We start from the raw sequence: 24,212 nt of genomic DNA on the forward strand, positions 1-24,212 counted from the left end.
TCTTTGAATATCATTGTTCCATTGTGTACAGACTGGCCCTTATTGCCATCGGATTCGCAACAAAGCCATTAATGTCTCAGGATAGTGTACTGACGCTTTCGTTGGTATAATAAGCGCGTGCATCGCATCCTTGAGCTAAACCAACTAGGAAAGTACCTAGACATCCCAGGTTCGTCCGTCGCTACACCCTGTCTACCTCCTTGCACGCGTCCCCGGTGACCTTACAGAGACGGGACACGATGTTTTCCAACCCCAACCTCAACCCCAAAGGAAGGCAAGGAAAACCCATATCTATACCAAGCAGCGGCAGGCCCAGTCCGATCCCCAAATCAAACGCAACCCCGCCAACAAGCCCCTCCCCCAGCACCTTCAAGAAGTGGAAAAAGCTCACATTCAACTGTCCACACTGCAATGGTAAAAACCCAGTGCACTGTATGATGAAGAGACACTACATCATGTGCGACTTCTGCGCCGCGGAATATTCTCCACGGAAACACAAGCGGTGTCATCGATGCAAGGACTTTGGTGAGTATCTGAGCCATGCAAATTCTATGCAGTGGCTTGAAGATAATTGGAAGTATATGAATGCTGGGTCGACGCGGGTTGCTGCTGCGAAGGCGGCCGAGCCAAGGAGTTAAGATGTGGGAAGACTCTCGCTCAATGTGACCAGTATCCTACCTGGTGCGATAGATATATATGCACGTGGTTGGGGTTATGCGTATGGTACGTTTCTTCCTCCTGTGGTTGTTTGTTGATGGCATGTTTTCAGGTAGCTTGATGTTCCGTGTCATATAGGACTGACTTACGGCAAAGCTTCTGCTAAGTATTTGACCTTTGCATTCACTATTGCGTTAACCAAATTGCACTTACCACTATTCCCCTTTCCTTCTGTTGTTCTATATTTCTTCTCTAATTTTACCCGTCCCCTGGTTAACCGATACGGATACGTACCGTTGGGTACTCAGAAGTGAACTTGATTGAATTCATTTCTAGACCGAAAGCAGGTAGGAAAAAAAAAAAATATTGCTAGTCTTCTCAGACATTTAGCTCACTACCTGCTGCCATGACCTTTCTAATTGTGTTCAAAGGAAGAATAATAAAACTTGTCAAATGAAAGAGACCATTTTTCGTTGTACCCATTGTTTACCCGCAAAGGTCTCTGGAGAAAGTATCAATGAAACCCACAAATTCCTGTAAGCCTCCTAGCAAACAGCCCAAGAACAATGAAAGCCACAGGTAGCCACCTCTCTCAACGCTAGAGATCACGAGGCCTACAGCCAGTGGGGCAGATGATGAAGGTGCCTGGTAAGTGTCAAGCAAGCTATCTATGGAGGAGTCAGCCGAGGGCCCAGAGGAGTATTCCTCATGAAACTAACAAATTGTAGTAGGTGAACCAGTTAACATGGGCCATGATAGTTATGTCATTCCTTATCGTTTTGATGTGCGGCTATTTATGCGAAACGGCTCCTACTGGCGTTGACGCTTCATGTTCTTGCTTCTTCACGAAGACCTGCATAGCTGAATCACTTGTCAGGCTAAACCAGGTATAAACAATAATTGTATTCAGTGGGGTTAAGCAACAAGAATTCACAATGAGATTTAGATGAAGACAGTGAGTGAATTCATATTCTATAAATAGGGGAGCATCTCTTCTCATTTTGAAGGCCACTGTGATATGGTCCAAGCCCTGGTCTAGCTCAGTAATACCAACACAGATTTCAACACAGAAGTCTGCTGCCAGCAATTATGGGCCAGAACGGTATCCCTCGGTGTCCCGTATGCACCCAGACGGTCACCACAAACTGCCTAGCCTACGACCACATCATGCTTTGCCCAGCATGCAACAAATCCTACAGTCCTATAGTCCAAAGCCAGTGCCCCCGGTGTCGGCCCTGCTACCCATCTGTGCAAGCTCTTTGGGACCACGACCAAGTCATGGCCTGGTGCGCTATCCACGCCCGGCGTCCGACCGGCCACGAATCTGCCCCCGGCGGCAACACCAGCGTGGAGAAAGTAACGGCGGCCCGAGCCCTAGAAGAAGCCAGACCAACAGAGGAAGAAGTGCGACATGCGCTGCGTATTAATCAGCATTTTTACAGGGGTCAAAGTGAGTCGTACTCAGATTTCCTGCGCCTCTACCAGACGGATGAGGGCCGCCTTGCTACTATTCGGGCTGCACTGAGGATACTTTACCCGGTTATCGGACCGGGAGAGCAGGGGGTTGAAGATATTGTTCGGGTTTTGCGCACTCCTCTTCTTTCTCATGGGGTTCAGCAGAGTGCCGCTGTTGAGGCCTTGATGCAGCTTCAGCAGCCGGCTGATAGACTTGAGGCTGCTGAGGGTCTGGTTCTTTTGAGTCAGGGGTGTCGGTAGGTCGTCGTCTACTTTTCGTGCTTCGTTATGGTTGTTGTCTGCTAGGTTCTATACACTATCATTTTGTTCTATAGTTTTCTCTCTGTAGGTGGGAAGCCGTAGAAATAAGAATGGTTCGGACCACGACCGGTTCGGGGAGGCGCCGAGGTCCACTGTGGAATTTTAGACCCTGCCCGGGGAGGACGATCTGCATGAAGAATTGTGCCCCTCGAAATAAAATTGTCACTGGAATTTAACACTTGTCAGTCCCCCGCGTGCCGAACTGCTGTCACTTCTGAAGCGTGGCTCGAGCTTCCTGGGGTAAAGAATACTTCCTTCCAACGACAAGAAAGCATCACATCACTGTGGCAACATGGGCATCCCCACAAAGGCGTATCTCGTTGAGGAGAAAGGGGGCCCTTTCATCTTGAGAGACGTCGTTCTTGATGGAGTTGGGCCGGATGAGCTTCTGATTGAGCTGAAGTTTACAGGGCTATGCCACACAGTAAGTCCTCTTGCCCGTCGAGGTCGATCTGCTCCTTCAATCTAACAGTCCTAGGATCTGGTCGTCCAAGCAGGCCTCATGCCCCTGGGCGGTTTTCCCGCCGTCCTGGGCCACGAAGGGACGGGAATAATCCGACAAGTCGGATCAGACGTCAAAAACAAATCACTAAAAGAAGGCGACCAAGTCTTCCTCAGCTTCCGATCGTGTCAAGAGTGTTCCTTCTGCGAGAGTGGGAAATGCGGTGCATGCGTCCACACAACCGACCTCAACTTTGTCAGATCCCGACTAGAAAAGTCAAAGCCCTCACCAATCAGTTTACCCAATGGAACGCCCGTCCATGGGCAATTCTTCGGCCAGTCGTCTCTCAGTCGCTTGGCGGTTGTGTCTGAGCGGTCGGTCGTGAAATGCGACGTTGAGTTTCCGCTTGAGAAGCTGGGTGCTCTTGCGCCGCTTGGCTGCGGATACCTCACTGGTGCTGGGACCGTTGCTAATGTCTTGCGTCCTGCGGTAACATCCTCAATCGTCATCATGGGGATGGGCGCTGTCGGCATCGCAGCGCTCCTCGCAGCAAAGGCTCTTGGAGTTGAGAAGATCCTTGCTATCGATATCGTCGACGAGAAACTTGACCTTGCGCTTTCGCTCGGTGCCAGCCATGCAGTTAATACGCTTCGCAACCCAGATATTCCTGGAGGCATTCGCGAACATTTCGCGGACGGAGGTGACTATATCCTCGATACAACGGGTGTGCCGAAAGTGCTGCAGGCGGCTCTCGGAGCACTAGCCCATGGAGGTACATTTGCTCTGATCGGTGCCATGCCGCCGGATACGGATCTCCAGTTCAACGCATTGGACATTTTGACTGGGTGTAAGAGGATTATTGGTGTGATTGAGGCGTGGTCGGATCCGCAGGAGGTAAGTCCAAGAGCAAACACTCAATGAATGCATCGCGTTGCTGACCCCTGATTCAGTTCATCCCACAACTTGTGCAATGGTACAAGGACGGAAAATTCCCCGTCGACAAAATTGTCCAAGTCTATCCGGCTGGCAAGTTGGATCGGGCGCTTGACGATCTCAAGGCAGGAAAAGTACACGGCTACAGTCCTGCCACAAATTTCAGAATCGCTAACTGCTCCTACAGGTTATCAAGCCCGTTCTGTCATGGGACGCCTTGTGATTTGAGAAATTTTACCTTCATTGTACATAGTTTGAAGCACTGCGACAGGGGACTTTCAGCAATCAATGACGCTAGAACACAATTAAAAGAGAGGATGCACTCGAGTGACGACCAACCTCCACTGTAAATACAACAGCGAGGCATTCATGGCCACTGAATTAAGCTCAAGGACCCTTGGAAATAAGCTTGTTTACCTTTTCAGCTGCATCCCGCACTCTAATTGGACGAGGACATTTCACTTGACACCCTGCACTACCAGCCCCCCCTGCGCGCGCTTCTCTTTCAACAACTTTCTCTCCCACTTTCTCCCTACGACCCCCCTCTCACTCAAACCTATCATGAGACTCACAAGGACTCTCCTCTCACGCGTGGCTCCGCCACTGCTCCGGAAGACCCCATTTCCCATCCCTAAGCCGGGGCCCTTTCTACCGGCGACTGAACAGGTTGACGAGGAAATCATTCCCGGTTACAAGTCTAAAGACTTCTACCCAGCAAAGCCTGGCGAGGTACTCGCCGATCGCTATCAGACAATCGTAAAGGTTGGATGGGGCGGTTCATCGACAGTATGGTTCGCTCGCGACCTGCACAGGTACCAAGTCCAGTTCTTCCACGCGTAAATCGACTTCCTAATGTTTCTGCCAGGCTTCCCGATGAGCCCGAGGAAGTCGTGGCGCTGAAAATAAACAATTCCAATTGTCATTCTGACCTTGAACGAGATATGGAAGAGCACATTGCGACCGCGGACTCATCTCATCCCGGTCGGTCGCTTTTCCGTACTTTCAAAGACTGCTTTGAAATTCCCGGCCCCAGTGGGAAACACTTCTGTTTCGCGTATGAGCCTATGCGAGAGTCACTTCGGCTTTATCGGCGGCGGTTTCATAACGATGCGATACCTCTACCGCTTGTCAAGATCTACCTCAAAGTCCTTCTTACGGGGCTTGACTACCTGCATACCAAGTGCAAGGTTGCTCACATGGGTAAGTTCCTCCTTGCTCCTGGACTTATCTTCTTAGCCATTCATTGTTAATCTGCACAGACATTCACTATGAGAACATCATGGTTTCCTTCGAAGATGAAGCCGTGCTTGGTGACTTCATGAACGCCCAATTCGACGAACCAATGTCGTATAAGCTCGACTCGGCCGGGCGGGTAGTGTACAGTCGCCACAATGAATTCGGATCACTAAGGCGCCTAGGAAGCATACCGCAATTCGTGGATCTTGGTTCGGCAGAGAGATTTGAGACCGATGGCGAAATCGGAATATTTCCCGTCCAGCCAGACCACGCTCGCGCACCAGAGATTATACTCGGCTGCGGGTACAAAATGAGTGCTGATATTTGGAGTCTCGGCGTCATGGTTCGTTCAGCCTTCAATTTCCTGGTCGCCTCTTGTTTCAGGGCTGATTCGACCTCCAGCTGTGGGATCTTGTTGAGGGGAGAAATCTATTCAGCCAGTTCCGCGATGAGCATGGCAACTACAGTGCTAAAGCACATCTCGCGGAGATGATTGCCTTGCTCGGTCCCCCTCCAGCAGAGCTTCTGGAAAGATACCAACATTGGCGAGGATTCAAGTTCCCGGAGAAGATCAGGGCACGGACCGGTCCATTGTTCGAAAGCGCGGAAGAGTTCTTCCAGGGACCATTCTTCAGCGAGGACGGTATGTGAGGCAATCACTCCCTTGCCCGTTTTCCTCCGCTAACAAATCTCGTAGGCCAATTCCTTTACCAAGATCTGATCCCTGGTCGGAAACTGAGTGATACACTCCCTTCTCTTGACGAGACCGAGCAAGCAGAGTTCCTCTCGTTCGTCAAGTTAATGCTTACTTGGAATCCCGTGGATAGAAAGACCGCGGGCGAACTGGCAAAACATCCGTATCTCAATTAAGACTCCGGGGTGCGCATGGTTCCTAGCTACTGCTGACTGAGCGCTCATCTCATGATATGGCCAGTCACGGTCTGGTCATCCATGTCTGGACCCTGGTAGTCGAACCTACGACAGTTGGACGAAATGCCATACGCAACTCCCTGTAGAGCGACTGTAGAACCAACACAAATCGCAACGCATGTTGAACATAGACAAGGGAGAAGAGCTTGCTCTCATGAAATCACTGCCATTCATTCCTGGAGGCTGGGGTTAATCTCATTGCCTACTCATTCCACAATCTAAACATATATATGTGCCACGTGGAAGGAGCGATTAGGGATGCTTAATTCCGCCACGCTTTCCCTTCTCGCCAGATAACGCCACACTTAGCGTAACTGTTGCCTAGGGTAGGAAGAAACCACCGTCATTGTTCTGGCGGTGATGGTTGCTCCTGCCCTGTCTCGGCACATACCTAGCTACCGTCGGAAGGCTTCGGACGTATCGGATATATCCGAACACCTACTCACCAGCGGCACTTAGTTAAATGGTTAAAAATGGGCTTGGAATAGTTGTTGCTTCAACAAGCCATGATCTTAGAGTTGTAAAAATGCTTGCATTCCGAGGACGTACACCAGTGCAACGATGTACGTTCGCGCGTCGAGGGCTTGCGACGGCAGCACTGAGTCGCTTTGAACCGGACACGCGCGTCGACTTTAGCAAGTTCACAAGCAAGATTCGCACGTTGCGAGAGAGGTAGGAACTAGTCGAATCATAAATCTATAGTACTAAAGACACACAGATTAAAACGCCCCTTGACATACTCTGAAAAAGTCCTCTACAGCCATCTAGACGACGAATTCGACCAGGACATCGTCCGCGGCAAGACACAGCTTCGAATCCGCCCCGTCCGAATAGCATGTCAAGATGCAACAGCCCAGATGGCGCTTATTCAGTTCATGTCTGCTGGGCTGGACACAGCTGCCGTGCCGACGACCGTCCACTGCGACCATTTGATCGTGAGCCGCGATGGTGAGGAGGCGGATCTTCCACGCGCTCTAGAGGCGCATCGAGAGGTGTATGAGTTTATGCAAAGTGCGTGCCAGAAGCACGGGATGGGGTTTTGGCGGCCCGGCGCGGGGATCATTCACCAGATTGTGCTGGAGAATTATGCATACCCGGCTGGGGTGATGGTTGGGACGGACTCGCATACGCCCAATGCTGGTGGTATGGGCATGATTGCTATTGGGGTTGGCGGCGCGGACGCGGTTGATGTTATGGCTGGTCTGCCTTTCGAGTTGACGGCGCCGAATGTGCTTGGTGTACGGCTTCATGGAGCGTTGTCGGAGTGGGCGTCGCCGAAGGATATTATTAACAAACTTGCTGGATTGACATCCGTCAAGGGCGGGACTGGGTCGATTATTGAGTATTTTGGTCCAGGGACGGAGACCCTTTCGGCGACGGGTATGGCTACTGTGTGCAATATGGGGGCTGAGACTGGGGCTACGACTTCAATCTTTCCTTATGCGTCCTCGATGAGCGAGTACCTGCTTGCCAATCGACGGCCTGACATGGCTGATGCGACTAGAGCAATTGCGCATGAGCTCCAGGCCGATACGAGCGCCGAGTACGACCAGGTTATTGACATCGATCTGTCGACCTTAGAGCCCATCATCAACGGCCCCTTCACGCCTGACTTGTCGACCCCTCTTTCAAAGTTCAGGCCAACAGCGGAGGAGAGTAAATGGCCACCACTAACCGCAGGCCTCATCGGATCCTGCACCAACTCGTCCTTTCATGACTTGAGTCGAGCCGCTAGTGTCGCACAACAGGCATTGGATGCGGGCTTCAAACCTGTTATGCCATTGTTTCTCTCTCCGGGCAGTTTACAGACGCGCGATACACTGGAAAAGGCGAAAATTCTTCAGATCTTTGACGCTGTAGGAGCCACCATGTTACCGAATGCTTGCGGGCCCTGTTGTGGTTCCTGGGATCGAGCAGATATGGCAAAGGCAGGTCTCAGCTTAGGCTCATCAAACAGAGCAGTTAACTAACAGTACCAGGGCACCCCAAACTCCATCATAACCTCATACAACCGGAACTTCTCTGGCCGACTAGACAGCAACCCAGCAACGCATACATTCCTCGCCTCGCCAGAAGTCGTCATGGCCAAGGTTTTCTCCGGGGACCTAGGATTCGACCCAACAAGGGACACGCTGGTGACCCCGTCCGGCGAAGAATTCCAATTCAAACCACCCACCGGAGACCATCTTCCAGTCCAAGGATACCTAGACTCTGACAGAGCATACGTCCCGCCACCACCAGGGGATCGTGCTACCCTTAAAGTCACCATCAACCCAAACTCCCAGCGTCTGCAGAAACTAGCCCCATTTGCTCCCTGGTCTGGAACCGACTTCGAAAACTGCCTCATCCTCATTAAAACACAAGGGAAATGTACAACCGATCACATCACACCCGCAGGGCCATGGTTTCGTTTCCGCGGCCACTTGGAGAACATCTCAAACAATACCCTTATCGGCGCCGTGAACGCTGAAACAGGGAACGTCAACAAGCTGCATAACCAGCTCACAAAGTTAGAAAGTGATGTACCAGGCACAGCGCGCCACTACCAGTCCCAGGGCCGACAATGGGTCGTCATAGCAGACCACAACTACGGCGAGGGTTCATCGCGCGAGCATGCCGCGCTCCAACCGCGGTACCTAGGTGGTGTGGCGATCATCGCGAAGAGCTTTGCGCGCATTCATGAGGCAAATCTGAAGAAGCAGGGGATGTTGGCAGTTACATTTGCTGATGAGAAAGACTATGATCGTGTTAGGGCGTCGGACTTGATTAGTATCATAGGCTTGATGGCCTTTGAGCCCGGACGGCCCTTGACGATGAGGGTTACTCCTACTGACGGGAGGGATGCCTGGGAGGCGAAGTTGAGACATACCTTTACGAAAGAGCAGATTGGGTATTTTAAGGCTGGGAGTGCTTTGAATTTGATGGCGAGGGGGGCATAAGTGTCTCACGGATTTTAGTATACGTTTGTAGCAAGTCTCCTGATTGACTACAAACAAATTTCATCTCATCAAGTCAACAAACTGGAGGTATATACAGAATACATGATGGAACAGTTCCCTTTACTTCCAAAAAATCCTACCCTCAAACAACCTCCTCGCAGTCCGAAAAACAGTCGCAAACTCCAACCCCCCATTCTCGCCGAACGTAGCACCCACAAGAATATTCCCACTCGCATGCCCAATCGTGGTCCCCGAAGGATCAACCTTCTTCAAACTCGTCACCTCATACACTGTGCTCCCCTCCAACCTCGCTGCCGTCGCAAGCGCCAGCGCAACTGTAATCGGAACCGCCTTGTGCGGTTGTCCCACTGAGAGAGCTCGGACAACGAGATCGACTTTCGAGCTTGACTCTTTACTCGGGGTCGAAATGATTCCAATCTTCGGTACACTCCCCGGTACATTCCCCGGCGCATCCGCAAGACCCATCCTGACGCCCGCCTGCCGTCGAATCGAATCCAGTCTCTCGAGTAGATCAGACGTAGCGGTGATTTCGTCGGGCGTAAGAGTCCCTGAGATATTGAGGTCATCTGCTTTAACGAAGACGCAGGGGTTCGCGACATCGATACATGTCGCCTCCACGCCGTCGAATGTATCCTTCACCACACCCGTAGGGAGTAATTTACCCGTCCGCGATCCGGCGGGGTTAATGAAGTCGAGCTGAATTGGCGCTGCGGTGCCCGCGACACCGTCGATGGCCAGTTCACCAGATGAGGCGGCCTCGCCGTCAACGAGGGGGAATGTAGCGTGGATGATTTTGCCTGTGTTGGTATTATGGATGCGCACCATAGCATTCCCTTTCTCTCTCAAGTTGTTGGATCCAAAAAGCCCCGAGTCAACAGCATAAGGCCCAACAGCACTAACCATATTCCCACAATTACTCGAAAAGTCCACCTCCGCGTTCTTAACCCCCAGCGCAGCAAATGTATAATCGACATCTGCGTCTGGGTGCGTCGACTGACCAACGACGCAGACCTTGCTTAGACTTGAAATCCCGCCGCCCATTCCATCGAGTTGACGGCCGTAGGGGTCAGGCGATCCAATGACCCCGCGGAATATGGGTGCCCATTGGTCTTGCGATTGTGGGAGGTCAGCCCGGTTGAAGAATACGGCGCGCGATGTGCCGCCGCGATAGTAGGATGCTGGGAGGGAGGATTGGCACCGGGATGCGGATGAGGATGAGTGGAGAGGTGTTGCAGCTCTGGGGAAGGAAGGCTGAAGGGAGCGTTGGATTGCTCTTGTGTACATTTTGTATTGTGTTGATGGTGTTCTGGGCTTGGAGGTTGTTGAAAGCCCGGTCATGTACACGTCCGATAACCGGGCCTGCTTCGGCTCAGGCGAATGACACGTGACTGGATCGATCCGATGAAGTTGGCTAGGGTTCGCCAGCCTCAAATGATACTCCGTATGAAACTCTTCTCTTGCACGTCTAGAGATGATGAGCTGGAGAGCTCTTTGAATGGATGTGATATTAACATAAACCTAACCGTCCAGATTATCCTCTCCAGGGCCGTACGGACAAGCTACTGCACCACATGGTGTCCATACATTCGTACTCATTCGGCGACATGAGAACCGGAAGAATTGATAAATTATTGGATTCCCTTATGAAAGGAAGCCCCAGGCGTCCGCGGACCCCAGCTCAACCCCCTCAGTAAACAGATCCATCCATGGCAGATCAATGCGGACATCCGGAAAATCTGGGGGTGTCAAGCCGTGGTCCATTTCTCCAACTGCATTTCCTGGACTTGGCGTGGGAAAAGTATGGGTTTGCAGTCCGAACCACGATTGGAATTCAGTATCCAGCTCTACGGCCAGGGGTTCGCCCTCGTCAAACAACGTCAATATGGAATTTCCCAGACGCTCAATAATCGTTGAGCATTTCTCACCGACAGCTCGACCATTGGAGATACCGCGAAACAAAGTGAGGAATGTGAGGATGTTTGTCTGTATTACGGGTTTTGACAGCTCATGTCGCAGAGCGGGCGATGCTCGCAAGGCGTACAGCATCGTGACGGCCGCCATGAACAACGAGTGGATGGCGACAAAGGTGTACTTGATCCGGTTGCGGGCATAAAGCGAACTATACGAGGTGATCAACCCTATAGCTGACTCAGTGCAGAGCTGAAGGTCTTCAGCTGAAGGCATAGGAACGGCACGAGATGGGCGGAAGAGCGATAACACCGCGTGATGATACGCGATCTGAAACCACTCTTGGGATTGGAAGGTGGACATAGTGCGGAGGTATCTTGGGGCGGTGATGAGCCAATGATTGAGCTCCGAGTAGAACGCCTTCCGAGTGGTTTCTAGCTCAGTATGATCGGACGACGTTCTGCCGATAGAATGAAAGGACCTATATACCTTTGCGTTGATCTTTCGCATTTGAATGATGTGGATGAAAGTCGATGTGTCGGTAACCTGCGGTAGCAATGGCGGGTCTGGTGGACTGAAAGTCTCATTCAGTTGGTCATCGGACAGTGGCAGAGGCAGCGGCGTTGTGATGTCGTCTTCACGAATACCAAGCGGGCGTCCCATGTTGATGGACATGCTGCAGCTCATAACATACACACACCAGAACACGCGCTTTGCCATTTCCGCCTGGACCACGGTCTGCCCCCTCAAACTCTCTTTTCGATGAAGGTCAATACCCAAGGCTAATTGCAGGGCAAGGCTGGTAGTGTACCACATATTGACCGATTGCGGCTCGTTGTGACCGTACATACACAGTAAAAGAAGGCATTGGATACACTCAAAATCATCGGCCCGTATGACAACGTGCAAGTCTTGTATTGCTTGCCTGAAGAAAATACGGTGGTCAATATTCATCTGGCGTGTCGGGGATTGCTCCGCCGCTGCGATGGCGCAAACCATGTATACCAGGAACTTCGTGATGGGAGAGGTGGCTGATCTGGCAAGGAAATGGTTGAAATGGTCGAACACAAAGCTCGGTCGATGGAGGACCGGCAAGTACGGCGATCTTCGTTCGAAGAACACGTCCACTAGACTATAAAACGTCGCATCATTTATATCTACCATGACCGAAATATTGTGAGAAGCCATATTGGCTGCGGAAGCATCAGACATGGCCGCATCATCGCCCCATAAATTCCAGGCGCTACTGAGCGCACTTCTGTACGCGTCACGAAAATTTGGGTGCGGAGTGAAGGTCGGGCGGAGAATTCGACCACTGTAAGACGAATCGGTATTTGTATCGGAGGAGTCTCGCGGCCGTAAAGGACCACGGACAAGAGTGGGTGTTCCGTTACATTGCACTGCAGGCAAAGTATCAGCTGGAGGGGCATCAGGTACAGCAGTATCGAATTCCATGGACTCAGCCAGGTTTTCCAACCCTGACCGCTTCTCTGTCTGTAACTGATCAAATCTGAGTTGTATGTCATCGTACTGCTCCTGCAATGAGAGCAGTTGATTTCGCAGCAAGTCGCATTGGCAGTCGGTGTTCGCCTGGTCGAGTATTAATCGGCGTGAAGGGACACAGATTACCCCAACAGTTTGACAAGGACCACATGTTGGTGTTCTCCCGTCACACTGAGACTGAAGTCAGATAGGCCTTATCAAAGAGACAGATGACTTACCTTCTGCTTTCGACGCCTGCAGCGCTCGCATGCCGCGGCGCTTCGGGTCAGACCTTGCCGGTGCCGCCTGATGGAAGGAGGCGTGTTGACATTGCCAGGTTTCGTCATGGCATTGATGTGGTTGTTATATTCATTACATTTCTTGATAAAAGATCTTCAATTGAGCCAAAGCTCCTTGGACTGACGCTGCAGTGGAGTGATGCGTTGGAGAGAATCAGAAATCCGGGGAAGCTGCCAAATAGTCACGTGTTATTGACGTTTTATGCCCGATTTCTGAGGCATCAAAATACTACATCTTCATGCTCCCAAGGGTTCCCCTATCATCTTATTGCAACGATTTCATAAATGATATTCAAGTAGCTTAGGTCATTCGACCATACCTACTCAAAGACCCTTTCTGGATTTTCTATCATGATCTTCATCCAAATATCGTCGCCAACCCATCCTCGAAGATTCTCCAAGATACGAACAGTATCAATAGATCTAAAGGGCTCCTTGACACTCAAAACCCTACTCTTCACACGGCATTTACCATCTCCTGTGTGTGGCCAGTCACTTCCCCAGATACACTGGTCAGGTATTTCTCTCGCAAACGCCTGGATGATCGGGCGAGTATCGTCATAGCAGGCGGCCGTTCGGTTCGATGCTCGATATAGTCCCGAGAGCTTGACTATGACTTTGGAATGTCGTGCGAGGCAAAAGCCGGGCTGCACTTCTGGACAGGCTGTGAAGCTAGGCGACAACTTCGACGCACCTAGCATACCTCCTAAATGATCGGCGATGACGGGCACCGGCAGAGTGAGAACCAAATCAAAAAGAGCTGCAAAAACGTCGTTAGTAGAAATGCGAGGACTCACAGTATTTTACATGGTACTGACCATCCCAAGCCCATCCAGGCACAAACAGCTGAATCATCCAGCCCGGCATCTGGCGAATCCTGCCCGCGGCATTGCGCAGACTTGCTGCGAGACGTTCGACGTCAATCTCTCTTCCATCCGCCTGGAAATTCAATCTAATGCCTCGAATCCCAATGCTGTGCATGTGCTCAAGATCGACATCTGTGATATGATGTAAATCTACTACGGCGATCCCATATGTCGTCTGCTTCTGACGTTGCAGTTGTAGGCATGTCATCAGCACGGAGCAGTCTGTTTTATAAGGCGACGGCTGCACGAGCACAATGGTGCACTTGGAGCATTGCTGAGATATACTCGTATTGAACGAGAGCAGGCTCTCTAGCGGGGCATCTTCTGGTGTGTATGCGCGGCCTTCGGCGTATGGGCCTATTCTGGAATCGAAGACATGGACGTGGGTGTCGAATGCGCTGGGTGGGAGTAATGAGCTACCAGACTGTCAGTAATACAGTACGGATACTCAAGAAATGATAGGTAAATATGACATGCTTGGAATCGCGCGACAAAGCTGTGCTGGTATCGGTTTGCGTGGTGGTTATATACGAGGATGAAGGCATAGTAAAATGTATTTTCGCCAACAACGAACATTTCAAGCCAAACCTCGAACGTAGATTAAAACCGCAAAGATACTCTAAAGCCTCCCAAGAGACCTCAAAATATCCTATCAGACACTGACCAGACCTGACCCAGTTCTTTTTCCTCAGTCGCGCCGGCCCCTGCTCATTAACATCCGAGATCGGAACCTTAGCCGATCATTCATCTATTTTATTGCCTGTTCGGATACATCCGATATAACAAACAGCTACGGCGAAAAGACCCCAGATGATATACCATGCCGCATCTATCTAATTTACCAAATTATTTCTTTGGTAATACCTTGAAGATATCACTGAGTTTCTTCAAGATGCCCATGCAAGGTGCACAACCGCATGGGCTTGGAGCTACGGGGCTCAGTTGCAGGGACGAGAGGCGCCCAATACCATACCGGAACCTAGCAGTTGGTGCATTTATGAATATCTTCCAAGGTAATTTGGAGATTCGAAGAACTTGTCATGATATTATGGAAAAAAGCTAACCAGACAAAGTCACAACATTAGGACAACCGATGGAAGTGCTGAAAACCCATGTATCTCCAATCCTTCATGTGTCACCATGTATGTTTGGTTGATGCTAATCAACACCTTCAAAAAGCTCGCAGCAAACAGACACGATAGAATCAAAGACGCAATCCAGAAAACTTGGGCACGCGGGCGATGGACCGCCTTCTACCAGGGACTAATACCTTGGGTACGCAAACCCCTATACATATTCTTGGTGAAACTGGTTATTAACACCAAGTATACAGGCATGGCTCGAAGCCAGCACAAAAGGTGCCATTCTCGTCCTAACATCAAGCGAGATTGAACACTTCGTGCGCACAAAGATCCCCACTGCGTCATCAGCATGGGGTGGCATCCTTGGCGGAATCGGCGGCGGATTCGCCCAAGCCTATATGACCATGGGGATGACGACGTGCATGAAGACTGTCGAGGTTACTCGGTCCAAGGTTGCCGGACAAGGTGTGAAGCCACCTGGCTCGCTGGAAGTATTCTTTCAAATCCTTCGCGAGAAGGGGATTCGAGGCGTCAACAAGGGTGTTAATGCGGTTGCGCTGCGGCAGGTTACGGGGTGGTCTTCACGGATTGGGATTTCGAGATTTGCAGAAGACAGCATTCGCTCTGCTAGGAGGAAGAACAAAGAGGAGAAGTTGTTGTTTGGCGAGAAGATCCTGGCATCGACGATTGGTGGGGCGTTGAGTTGTTGGAATCAACCGTTTGAAGTTCTGCGAGTAGAGATGCAGTCTATGGCCAAGGACCCGACGAGGCCTGAGAAGCCGACTATTATCTCAACGTTCAAGCATATTATTAGAACTAGTGGGGCCATAGGACTCTTTCGAGGCGTTGTTCCTCGGATTGGAGTTGCTACTTGGGCGACGATTTGTATGGTAGGGTTTGGTGATACGGTGAAGGGGTTGGTCACTCCCGCACGTTCAAAGCTCTGGAGTCAGTTGACTTAGACCCTGGGTCCAGGCTTCTAGTCTGATAATTCCAGTCGATATTAAGAAGCGGTCCCATTCATGTAGGGATGTGGTAACAAGGTCCTATAGTAGCCAGAGGCATGGCAGCCAGCCCTTAGCCGATGTATCACGTGATGCCTCACTGTGGGTAATTTGCCGGAACAGCATTGACCCGGATCCGGTTGATCACGTGCATATGCCCTGCTGCCGAACATCCGGTCTCGGCCATTCACTCGACACAGCTCGCTCCTTCAAGGCGTCAGATGCACTCTTCCACTTTTCTTCTGTGCTCTTGCTGGGCATCCTTTTGAGAGCCAAGAGGCCGTCATGCCAGGTGTCCCATCAAACAAGGCCTGCAAGCGCTGCAAAAAGAGACATCTCAAGGTTTGTTTTTATGCTCAGTCTTGGCGCCTAGCCTGCAGATCCACCCTGGTGCTCATTAGTCCGTGTGTATATATCTACTCTGCAGTGCGATGAGACACATCCCAAATGTCAGCGATGTACTGATGCCGGCGTCGACTGCCCTGGATTTCCGCAAACCCGCAAGTTCATTGACCAAGGCGAGTCTGTGAGGCGTCGTTATGCCCCGTACCCGGGGAACGCCTCTCAGCCAAACAAGCCCGTAAGTCCGTTGCTACTCTTATTGTTCGAAGCATTGCCTTATATGATTAGACGGCAGGAGCCCATATGCCTATATCGGAACAAGCTGAAGCAAGTGCCCAGGCTCGTCATAGTGAATCTCTTCCTGAGTCGCATTCTGCTCCTACTACCCATGCCGAAACTCGCCCGGGGATCAGCCGTGTCGATTCAGGATTGCAGAGGCCTCCCCCGGCCCAATCGGCCCAGTCATCCCGGGCACAGAGTACAGATGGCTCAGCTAGCCGACCAATATCCGATTCTGGGTCAGGCCCTCCGCCATGGCAGCCTCCCAGAATTAACGCCCAGCAGCCCTTTAGAGCCCTGGGCAACCATGCTACGAATCCCCTTACCTTGAATACTCAATACCTGCCTCATACTTTACCAGGGGCGCCACCTCTACCCGGGAGCCCGTCCGAGTCTGGTAGTCAAGAAGAGTACCACGACATATTCTCGGAGTTGATGACCGGAACGGAACATGAGCTCTGCTTCTTGGTCCGGTATTTTTGCGACGCAATCGCTGCTTGGTGAGTAGACTTCCTGGCCGTCACAGTGCACAACTTAACTAATCTCGTAACTAGGTTCGATGTCACAGATGCAGGGAGATACTTTGCCACATATCTTCCAGTTCGAGCCATAGATGAGCCGTCATTGCGGTCCGCGATTGCAGCCATTTCTGCAATGCAGCTGGCAAGACTAAAGGGCACCAAAGCTGCCACTGAAGGAGGCCGGTTCACGTCTCCTGCGACAATGGAGACGTACCCCAACATTGAACAGGTGGACTGGTCTTTGAAAGCCACTCACTACTACTACCTTGCTGTCTCACAGATGAACACACTAATCTCAGATTATGCAGTCGTATCCACGTCAGCCATTTTCGAGGCGCCGATTTCTATTGTCAATCGTTGGGCCAGCATTCAGCGCACTCGAACACAAAGCAATCCAAGTGCACCCTCTGATTCCACGTGGAAGGTAACAGAGAACCTTCTGGCCAGTTCAGCTCTCCTCACCGTCTACAAGTTCCTCGAAGAGCCCGGAGAGCATTGGCAATCGTATGTCGCTATCATCCCTTGAAGGCACTGAAATTACCTAATGCTGCCGCTAGTTTAATGGCTGGAGTGAAGCCACTCTTCAGCCAGCTGTCGGACCTGTGTACTCAAAGGAACCCAACTGATCCGCACTTTCCACCAGGCGTCGCGGCCGTGTTTTGGAACTACGCGAGACTGGACTACCTTGCATCCTACTATCTCAAATTACCGACTCACCTGGATCCTGATGATTTTGGCATGTGGCAGGCTGCAGGCCTTCCAATCGATGACCAGGGAAACTCGAGCTCGCCCGATACGGTTCTTAGGAGACATGCTCCTTCACTAGAGGGCATCGCGACCAACACCTTGACGCGCCTTCTGAACAAATTGACCAACTTTCTGGCCGCTGCCAAAAAGGCACAACTCGAACAATGGGTCGGACAGCCCTCCCCTGAACCGTCCACCTCTCCCAGTCGCTCCAGTATCCGTTCCCTTGATGCTCCACCCACGCTCGGAACATGGCTTAAGCTCTCCTTCGAATTCCAATCCTGGGCTGAACGTCTTACCGAGACCTTTCGTCCTTGTCTTCGAATCGAACGGCCAAGTAGATTTTCCAGCCCCTTGAATGACGAGCAAATACCGTTCCCAGAGATCTTTTACAGTTCCACTGCTTGTGCCTCCGCAATGCAGCAATACCACTTCGGCCGGCTCGCACTAACGCTCAATCGGCCATCGGATGACATTGCCGGTCCTACTACTTCCTTCGATCGCCTGCAGGGTTACCGCGACCTGACTAAAGAGGTCGACCATCGATGTCGTGAGATTTGTGGTATTGCGCTCGGCCGCCCGCAGGTCGGTGCTCGTGTGCAGATGGTCACACTGCTCTATGCTGTTGGGCAGTGCATGGAGAAGCCGGAGGAGCGCAAAATAGTCATTGACTTGTTGCGTGGCATTGAGGCGGATTTGGGGTGGTCGACTTCGTCTCAGGTGCAGAAGTTGGAGAAGTGATGCACCTATTCGAATGCTTGAACATATATATATACCTCTCATCAGCGATAATCATATACAATGTCTGCACCATTGGATGTAAAAGCCTCACTTATCCCAGATGCATAGGCACCCCTCATTTCCATCGTCCTTGGCTAAAGGCAAGCAAGGAGTGCCCGTCACCATCCACGCCGTGCCTAGCATTTATAAGTGACAGTACCTATAATGAGAAGGCTTAGGTTTCTCAACGACCAGCTCCAGGACACAAAGTAACGCAGTACAAGGAGAAGCACACAAAACTCTGCTTAGCAAATCATTCAAAGGCTCGGAATATTATCTCTTTTCAAAACGTGTTCAGCAAAATCTGAATGAGGGGAGCTACAAAGCCCTTTGTCATTCAGTCACTTATTCTTCCCACTTCACACCGCGACTGCTAGGTGTTTAAATCTCTCCTGATACCTTCATTTCACTGAAATCTCACATCACCCTGAAATTTTTCTGGGCTATCAAAATCACACCAGCTCATCTGAACTACACATCCTACTCCCAAGAGAACAAATCATCCACACCCTACCAGCTCCTCCTGAATCTCAATCAATATCAAAAGGCACCAAAATGCCCGAAATCTGCCCAAGCTGCACCTCCTCCCCACGAGCCCTCTGCTACTGGTCACGCCACATCGACCGGTGCAAAGTATGCGGATACTGCTATTCCCCTTCCACGCAGGGCTACTGCATCGCCTGCAGAGACGAATACAGGGCCGAATGGAACCACGAGTTCTGGCTGGACTGGTGGAAGAAGTATGACGGTTTCGATGAGTGGGCGGCTATGAGGGGGTTGGATTCAGTTGATATGGCTGAGGATCCGCCTGCGTGTACATTTGCCGAGGAGGAGGGGATTGTGGAGAATGTTGTGTTGAGGGACGAAGAGGAATTGGATTTTCTGGATCGGATGGAGACTCTTGATGTCAACCAACTGAGTGAGAGTGAGGAATGCCCGAAGTCTTTTGAGGATATTGGGAGTCGTATGGTCGAAGGGTTGAAGAAGGTTGAAGAGGTGTACAGGGAGCAGGAATGGGATGAGAAAGAGCGCTTAGATTAAGCGGCTTGATTGTATGTGGTGTTTCCCTTCTCTGCCCTCTTTGCTATTCAACTCGTGAACAAACCCTGCTGAAAGGCCGTGTCAAGGCTTGCATTAATCCTTTTGAGCCAAATGGGTTGCCACGAAAGTTATACTAGTGACTGCATCAATGATACGGCAGATGTATTCTAAGCATTTATGGCAAGTAGTTTCAATGGAGCAACGTAGCTGTTCAGCATCCACTATCCCATATGGTATTTACGAACACTGTGTCTCAATAGGGAAAAAAAAAGGTTAGGACTGAAGGCAAAGAACAATCGCTCGACGATGGTCAAAGGGGTCGGAAAGATGTGTCTTGTTCACAGCCTCTCGTGTACAAAGCATTTCCCTTCTTGTTCGTCAGCTCAGGGCAAATGCGTTCCAACATGGCTATAAAGGGATGGACATTGGAAGACCTGTGTATTGCTTCATCTACGACTGAACTTTGCGAATGAACGCTGAGTTGAGGCGTAACAATGCAGCGACCGCTATCTAATAAAGATAGACCACAAAGAAAACACCTGAGGCCATGGCAGCTTTGGCATAAGTCAGTCAGCTTATCCGTGGGGTCTTTTACTTGCCTTCATCATCATTCTTGATTTTATGTTCAACTGAAACTCATGCTTCTAGCTACCGCCATTGACGTCCGTTATTCATCGTATCAATTTCCAATTAAGTACCGGGTCGAGCAGTCTGAATGATATTTTTTCATTGTTACCAGCTTACTGATCGTAGTACGAACGAACTTGGTAACTCTTGAAGCCCGTAAATCCCTTGCGGTCCACTGTGTAGAAACAAGGCAGATTTTCTTTGGTTGACTAAAGTGTCAAAGTTATGAAAAGATTACGATATTATAGAACCATTCTTGGAGATATTAAAGACTTATGAGCGATGAACACCCCGGCAGCTTCCAGCCACGCTCCCTATATCCCGTTGCGGTTGATCATCTGCAGGCTGTCTTGCATAAGGACACTTTAAAGCAATGATTATTTTCCAGTGATAAATTAGTAGAGTGTAAGACCTTTGAACTCTTTCTTGCACAAAGTGACTTTGTATCAAGGAAGACGATGAACAATGAAGTGTCAAGCAGGCATAATGCCATGGCAACCCTACCCATTATTGCACAAACCCAAAAACCATAACTGAAAGGAATTTTAAACGCAAAATGTAGAAATACCCCCAAGACCCCTCACTACCTAGAGTCATGAGTGTCCCAATTCAATCTCAAAACAAACCACAAGACCTCTCGCCAACCATGTCAACCAAAGAAATCCCCCGCTGCTGGTGCAAACGACCCATCAACCTATCCTGCATCCGAGCCGATCACCTCATCCCCTGCAAAGCCTGCGGTTCCTCAATGGCCGTAGGCGAGCGAGGCGCACCGCTTGCACCAGGAGCCAAAGTGAAATGCAAATCCTGCCACGCAGGACACAGCATATTCGGCTGGGACCACGAGAGCGCGATGGCCTGGCTCGATGCGAACAAAAATCATTTACGGCACGTCAATGGCGGAAAGACTAATGGGCAGATTGAGTCTCTGTCTTCCAAGTCCAGCCAGGATGCAGGCGCTCTTCTTAAAATGAGTGATGAAGGCCTGAGTCCCGAGAAACTGCGTGCCAGAGCGATAGACGTTCTTGAAGGTATGAAGCCAATGCACGCAGAGCTGCTCCAGGCTCTAAGATGTATTCAGAGCCCGAATAAAGTTCCTGGTCCCAATTTTCTTTCCCGTGATCCGATGCGCTTCCCACGGATCTTGGAGGCTGTTCTATTGCTCCATGGCGATGTGCCGGAGGGGGAAAGCGAGCTTGGTAAAGCCTTTGAGACTGTTAAAGAGCTCCTGGTGAGTCAGAATCCGCTTGCTAGCGCGGTTAGTGCTTTGGCGAGAATCAAGAGGCAGTGTGATAAGGTGAAGGCTGCGTTGAGGGAGAAGGAGATTCAACCGGAAGGATGCAGTGTACTGCCGCCATGTCTTACCGAGGAGCCCAGTGTTGCTGACAGTGTATCTGTATTTGAACAGGTTTTCTTCTTTCGATGATTCTACTGTTTCGTATAGTTGCCTAATTGACATTTGAATACAAACGTCCTTGCAATTGGAATTATTTTTGCCAACCCGTCACCCATACGCGTATAGCGCTATTTTAAGATTGCCCTTACTCTCGTTTTTAAGTTCGCAGGATCCATCTTCAATATACTACCCTGCGTGTAGACTAGACTCGCGATACATTGAGGCTGCATTGACCACCTCTCAACAAGTCGGTAAATCCTGGTTTCATCGTAAAGACCTAGCACATCAAACTAAGCATTCATCATGGGCATGAAAATCCCAATACCCCTTGGTGCCCGCCTGTCCAGAAATGGTAGTTTCACCCTGGTACATCTCGGGGATCACATCGTGTCCTGCAGCCAGTGCAGCACCTCATATTGCCCACGTGACCAGCGAGCCTGCCCTAACTGCGACAGAACGGTTCCCATCCCTGAGAGCCTCGACTTGGCCCACAACTACGCAATGGCCTGGCTTGTAACAAACGAAGACCAGTACAACAATTGGATTGCGCAATCCCGCGACCGAGGGAGGAAAATCCGTGCGTTGGATTATGAGGAAGATGAGCAGATTCAGAACCTTGTGTTGGAGGATTGCAGTATGGTGGATGCTGAATGGCGCCGCACCATGGTCACGAAAGGACTTCAGTTGTCGATTCGGCACGCCTTACAAGTTCGGCCCGCGATTAGGACACTGAGTGATCCGATGGTAAGTCAGGATACTGGCAAGGCTTTCTTGGCCATTGGAATTATCCAAGAGCATACACGCATTGAGGATCCCCACCTTGCTTTTCCTGTTGAGGCGTTGAGGCAACTGAGAGTGGTGCGTAAGGACATGCTTAGGTGGAAGACGCGGCGGAAGGAAGATGCAAACATTGCCTGTAGCTTAATTTGCAGGCCCCGGCATGACAGACGAAGGGCAGACAGATCGGACCGTTGCAGGTGGCTGACAATGAGCTCGACAAATTCAGGGGCCAGGTGTCAAATGGCATGGTCAAGGGTTGGATTGGGTAAGTACGAAGGAGGAAGAGGACCTAACCCACCTATAAGAGGAAATGCCGTAATATTCGCTAACACTGCAGAAGGGCAACATTGCTTTGACCGGCTTGGCTTTCTCTCTGCCATTCTTATTAGCCCTTGGGGAGCCCTGGTTGGGGCACGGTGGGCCTCTCGCACGGGCATCTTTCCCGGGATCTAGAATTCTAGCTTATTGTTGATTCATTCATTCGTAGCCAACTTCCGTGCTGTGTAAATCTCGCATACACAAGTGCACTGACTCGGTCACCGGTGGAGCTGAGAATGATTTCATCTCCCGGAGCCGTAAGCCCGAGGTATTCTCGGGCGAGTGGTCTCGCTTGAAGTGCAGGGGAGATTAAAAGTCTACTCGTGCAGGCCGCGATTTATTGCTAGTCAATAATGGTTAAGATGAATTGAGGCAAGCAATGTAAGTACCCTACAGTGCTTACTCTGAGTCCTTCAGCCACTCTAAGAATAGATAAGTATCCCATGAACTCTCTTGACTCCGCTAAGCATGGCCCTCGAGATACGGAATCCCCGTCAGCTTGAATCCCCTCTCAGTCAGCTGCACCGGCTTCCGTGGCTTCTTCCTGTCATACGGGTCCAGCTCCCCGTTTCGATGCACGGGCAGGTCAACAACATGCATGGCATTCGGCCAGTGGGTGGTCATTTTGGTTTCTGGACTGTCAGTAAAGATTATCAATCAAAATGATTTCACTGGGTGAATGAGCACACCTTCAAAGGCCATCTTCTTTGTCCGGAGCTGCTCGGTTGTTGCGTCTTCGACGGGCATGTAGCAGGTGTATACGGCGAAGCGGGGCTGCGAGGTTTTGGACGAGAGGTTGTAGTGCGGTGTTCGCGAGTCCCCTGTCATCAATCATGGGTATCAGAGCACAGGGATAGACGGTATGGCTATAATAGGTACATACAGAGCAGGAGATCACCAGGCTCGGCAGTGAGCTTTTCCCACTCGCAACCCTTATCCTTGAGCCATTGCAGCCCGGCATCAGTGAACCCATACCACTCTTTCGTCCTATCCATTAAGCCATACATATTAGCCACAGTAGTAAGCTAGGTGATGTGATAGGCCATACCAGGACCAGATCCTCTCCTCATCCTTAAACACCTCATGAAACTCCTCACTCAGCAAATGCGCCCCCCTGCAAACAATCAACCCTCCATCGTCCGGCCCATTCGGCAACAAGTTCACCAAACCCTGCAGACACCGGAACCCCGGCTTCTCGGGATCCTGATCCTGATGCGGCCAGGGCTTGTTCGGCTTGATATCCGATCTATTCGGGAACCCGATATTGACCGAGTCGAACGAGACGATCAGGTCTGGCGTATCGTAAACCTTTTCGAAGGCTGAGATGACACCGGGCTCTTGACGCACCGCCCAGGTGAAGGATTCGTGGGAGATCGCGTAGCCAAGACACATGCCCTTCTCGTTGATGTCGGGGAGGTGGTCTTTGTGGATGGTTGAGGGGTTGTGGCGGTTGAAGCCGAGGTTGCTGCTTGTTTTAGCTCCGGTTCTGGTATATGTGGGATAAATGCAGGGAGGGAGGGATCCCTTACAATTCTTCCAGCCAGTCGTAGATCTCGTCTGCGTACTTGAGCGCACGGTCTCGGGGAACCGCACCCTTGACGACCGCAAAGCCGTTTTGTAGCAGGTCGTCGCGAAAGTCGCCATAGTCCACGTTGGTGCCCTGTGTGAAGACGCGGCCTGAGGGTGTTGTGGTGGTGGTGCTGGTGGTGGTTGTAGACATGACGAATGTGCTCTGATGAAGTGGACTGAAATGCGTGCTCCGTGTGGCCATTGGTCTCAGTTATGTTTATATCCATGCGGCGGTGG

At 50.9% G+C, this 24,212-nt stretch overlaps 12 protein-coding genes across 12 annotated transcripts; 8 read left to right on the plus strand and 4 right to left on the minus strand.

Annotated features, from left to right (window-relative positions):
- Nucleotides 1-1,746: 1,746 nt before the first annotated feature.
- BDV17DRAFT_296122 (uncharacterized protein) lies at nt 1,747-2,373 on the plus strand (the record flags this gene model as incomplete). Its single annotated transcript, XM_073763222.1, has 1 exon — nt 1,747-2,373. One exon carries the CDS (start codon nt 1,747-1,749, stop codon nt 2,371-2,373), a length of 627 nt encoding a protein of 208 aa, XP_073610542.1.
- Nucleotides 2,374-2,614: 241 nt separating this feature from the next.
- On the plus strand, nt 2,615-4,031 carry BDV17DRAFT_301630 (NAD(P)-dependent alcohol dehydrogenase; the record flags this gene model as incomplete). The annotated part of the gene is made up of 4 exons (XM_073764293.1): nt 2,615-2,857; nt 2,912-3,769; nt 3,826-3,942; nt 3,996-4,031. Exons 1-4 carry the CDS (start codon nt 2,726-2,728, stop codon nt 4,029-4,031), a joined length of 1,143 nt encoding a protein of 380 aa, XP_073610543.1. The 5' UTR covers nt 2,615-2,725.
- A 338-nt stretch (nt 4,032-4,369) lies between these two features.
- Nucleotides 4,370-5,914, plus strand: BDV17DRAFT_285235 (putative protein kinase; the record flags this gene model as incomplete). The annotated part of the gene is made up of 5 exons (XM_073760669.1): nt 4,370-4,620; nt 4,674-5,008; nt 5,068-5,387; nt 5,447-5,687; nt 5,742-5,914. 5 exons carry the CDS (start codon nt 4,370-4,372, stop codon nt 5,912-5,914), a joined length of 1,320 nt encoding a protein of 439 aa, XP_073610544.1.
- A 586-nt stretch (nt 5,915-6,500) lies between these two features.
- On the plus strand, nt 6,501-8,913 carry BDV17DRAFT_285236 (uncharacterized protein; the record flags this gene model as incomplete). The annotated part of the gene is made up of 3 exons (XM_073760670.1): nt 6,501-6,646; nt 6,693-7,902; nt 7,954-8,913. The coding sequence occupies 3 exons, from the start codon at nt 6,501-6,503 to the stop codon at nt 8,911-8,913; spliced, it is 2,316 nt and encodes a 771-aa protein (XP_073610545.1).
- Nucleotides 8,914-9,033: 120 nt separating this feature from the next.
- On the minus strand, nt 9,034-10,218 carry BDV17DRAFT_285237 (DUF453 domain protein; the record flags this gene model as incomplete). The annotated part of the gene is made up of 1 exon (XM_073760671.1): nt 9,034-10,218. The coding sequence occupies one exon, from the start codon at nt 10,216-10,218 to the stop codon at nt 9,034-9,036; it is 1,185 nt and encodes a 394-aa protein (XP_073610546.1).
- A 268-nt stretch (nt 10,219-10,486) lies between these two features.
- BDV17DRAFT_233399 (transcription factor domain-containing protein) lies at nt 10,487-12,749 on the minus strand. The gene is made up of 2 exons (XM_073755827.1): nt 12,564-12,749; nt 10,487-12,516 (listed from the first exon to the last, which is right to left on the minus strand). The coding sequence occupies exons 1-2, from the start codon at nt 12,669-12,671 to the stop codon at nt 10,576-10,578; spliced, it is 2,049 nt and encodes a 682-aa protein (XP_073610547.1). The 5' UTR covers nt 12,672-12,749; the 3' UTR covers nt 10,487-10,575.
- A 194-nt stretch (nt 12,750-12,943) lies between these two features.
- On the minus strand, nt 12,944-14,034 carry BDV17DRAFT_296128 (amidohydrolase 2; the record flags this gene model as incomplete). The annotated part of the gene is made up of 3 exons (XM_073763223.1): nt 12,944-13,383; nt 13,442-13,905; nt 14,021-14,034. The coding sequence occupies 3 exons, from the start codon at nt 14,032-14,034 to the stop codon at nt 12,944-12,946; spliced, it is 918 nt and encodes a 305-aa protein (XP_073610548.1).
- A 347-nt stretch (nt 14,035-14,381) lies between these two features.
- On the plus strand, nt 14,382-15,533 carry BDV17DRAFT_301638 (mitochondrial carrier domain-containing protein; the record flags this gene model as incomplete). The annotated part of the gene is made up of 4 exons (XM_073764294.1): nt 14,382-14,502; nt 14,563-14,603; nt 14,669-14,764; nt 14,823-15,533. The coding sequence occupies 4 exons, from the start codon at nt 14,382-14,384 to the stop codon at nt 15,531-15,533; spliced, it is 969 nt and encodes a 322-aa protein (XP_073610549.1).
- A 260-nt stretch (nt 15,534-15,793) lies between these two features.
- Nucleotides 15,794-18,373, plus strand: BDV17DRAFT_276407 (uncharacterized protein). Its single transcript, XM_073759329.1, has 5 exons — nt 15,794-15,917; nt 16,003-16,155; nt 16,206-16,696; nt 16,751-17,221; nt 17,275-18,373. Exons 1-5 carry the CDS (start codon nt 15,861-15,863, stop codon nt 18,203-18,205), a joined length of 2,103 nt encoding a protein of 700 aa, XP_073610550.1. The 5' UTR covers nt 15,794-15,860; the 3' UTR covers nt 18,206-18,373.
- A 426-nt stretch (nt 18,374-18,799) lies between these two features.
- Nucleotides 18,800-19,285, plus strand: BDV17DRAFT_296131 (uncharacterized protein; the record flags this gene model as incomplete). Its single annotated transcript, XM_073763224.1, has 1 exon — nt 18,800-19,285. The coding sequence occupies one exon, from the start codon at nt 18,800-18,802 to the stop codon at nt 19,283-19,285; it is 486 nt and encodes a 161-aa protein (XP_073610551.1).
- Nucleotides 19,286-20,558: 1,273 nt separating this feature from the next.
- Nucleotides 20,559-21,338, plus strand: BDV17DRAFT_296132 (uncharacterized protein; the record flags this gene model as incomplete). The annotated part of the gene is made up of 1 exon (XM_073763225.1): nt 20,559-21,338. The coding sequence occupies one exon, from the start codon at nt 20,559-20,561 to the stop codon at nt 21,336-21,338; it is 780 nt and encodes a 259-aa protein (XP_073610552.1).
- Nucleotides 21,339-22,868: 1,530 nt separating this feature from the next.
- BDV17DRAFT_296134 (uncharacterized protein) lies at nt 22,869-24,126 on the minus strand (the record flags this gene model as incomplete). The annotated part of the gene is made up of 5 exons (XM_073763226.1): nt 22,869-23,038; nt 23,096-23,227; nt 23,290-23,393; nt 23,455-23,871; nt 23,936-24,126. The coding sequence occupies 5 exons, from the start codon at nt 24,124-24,126 to the stop codon at nt 22,869-22,871; spliced, it is 1,014 nt and encodes a 337-aa protein (XP_073610553.1).
- Between the last annotated feature and the right edge of the window lie 86 nt (nt 24,127-24,212).

The sequence above is a fragment of the Aspergillus undulatus genome (assembly GCF_047715775.1).
Source record: "Aspergillus undulatus strain CBS 261.88 unplaced genomic scaffold BDV17scaffold_83, whole genome shotgun sequence".
Lineage (NCBI taxonomy): Eukaryota > Fungi > Ascomycota > Eurotiomycetes > Eurotiales > Aspergillaceae > Aspergillus > Aspergillus undulatus.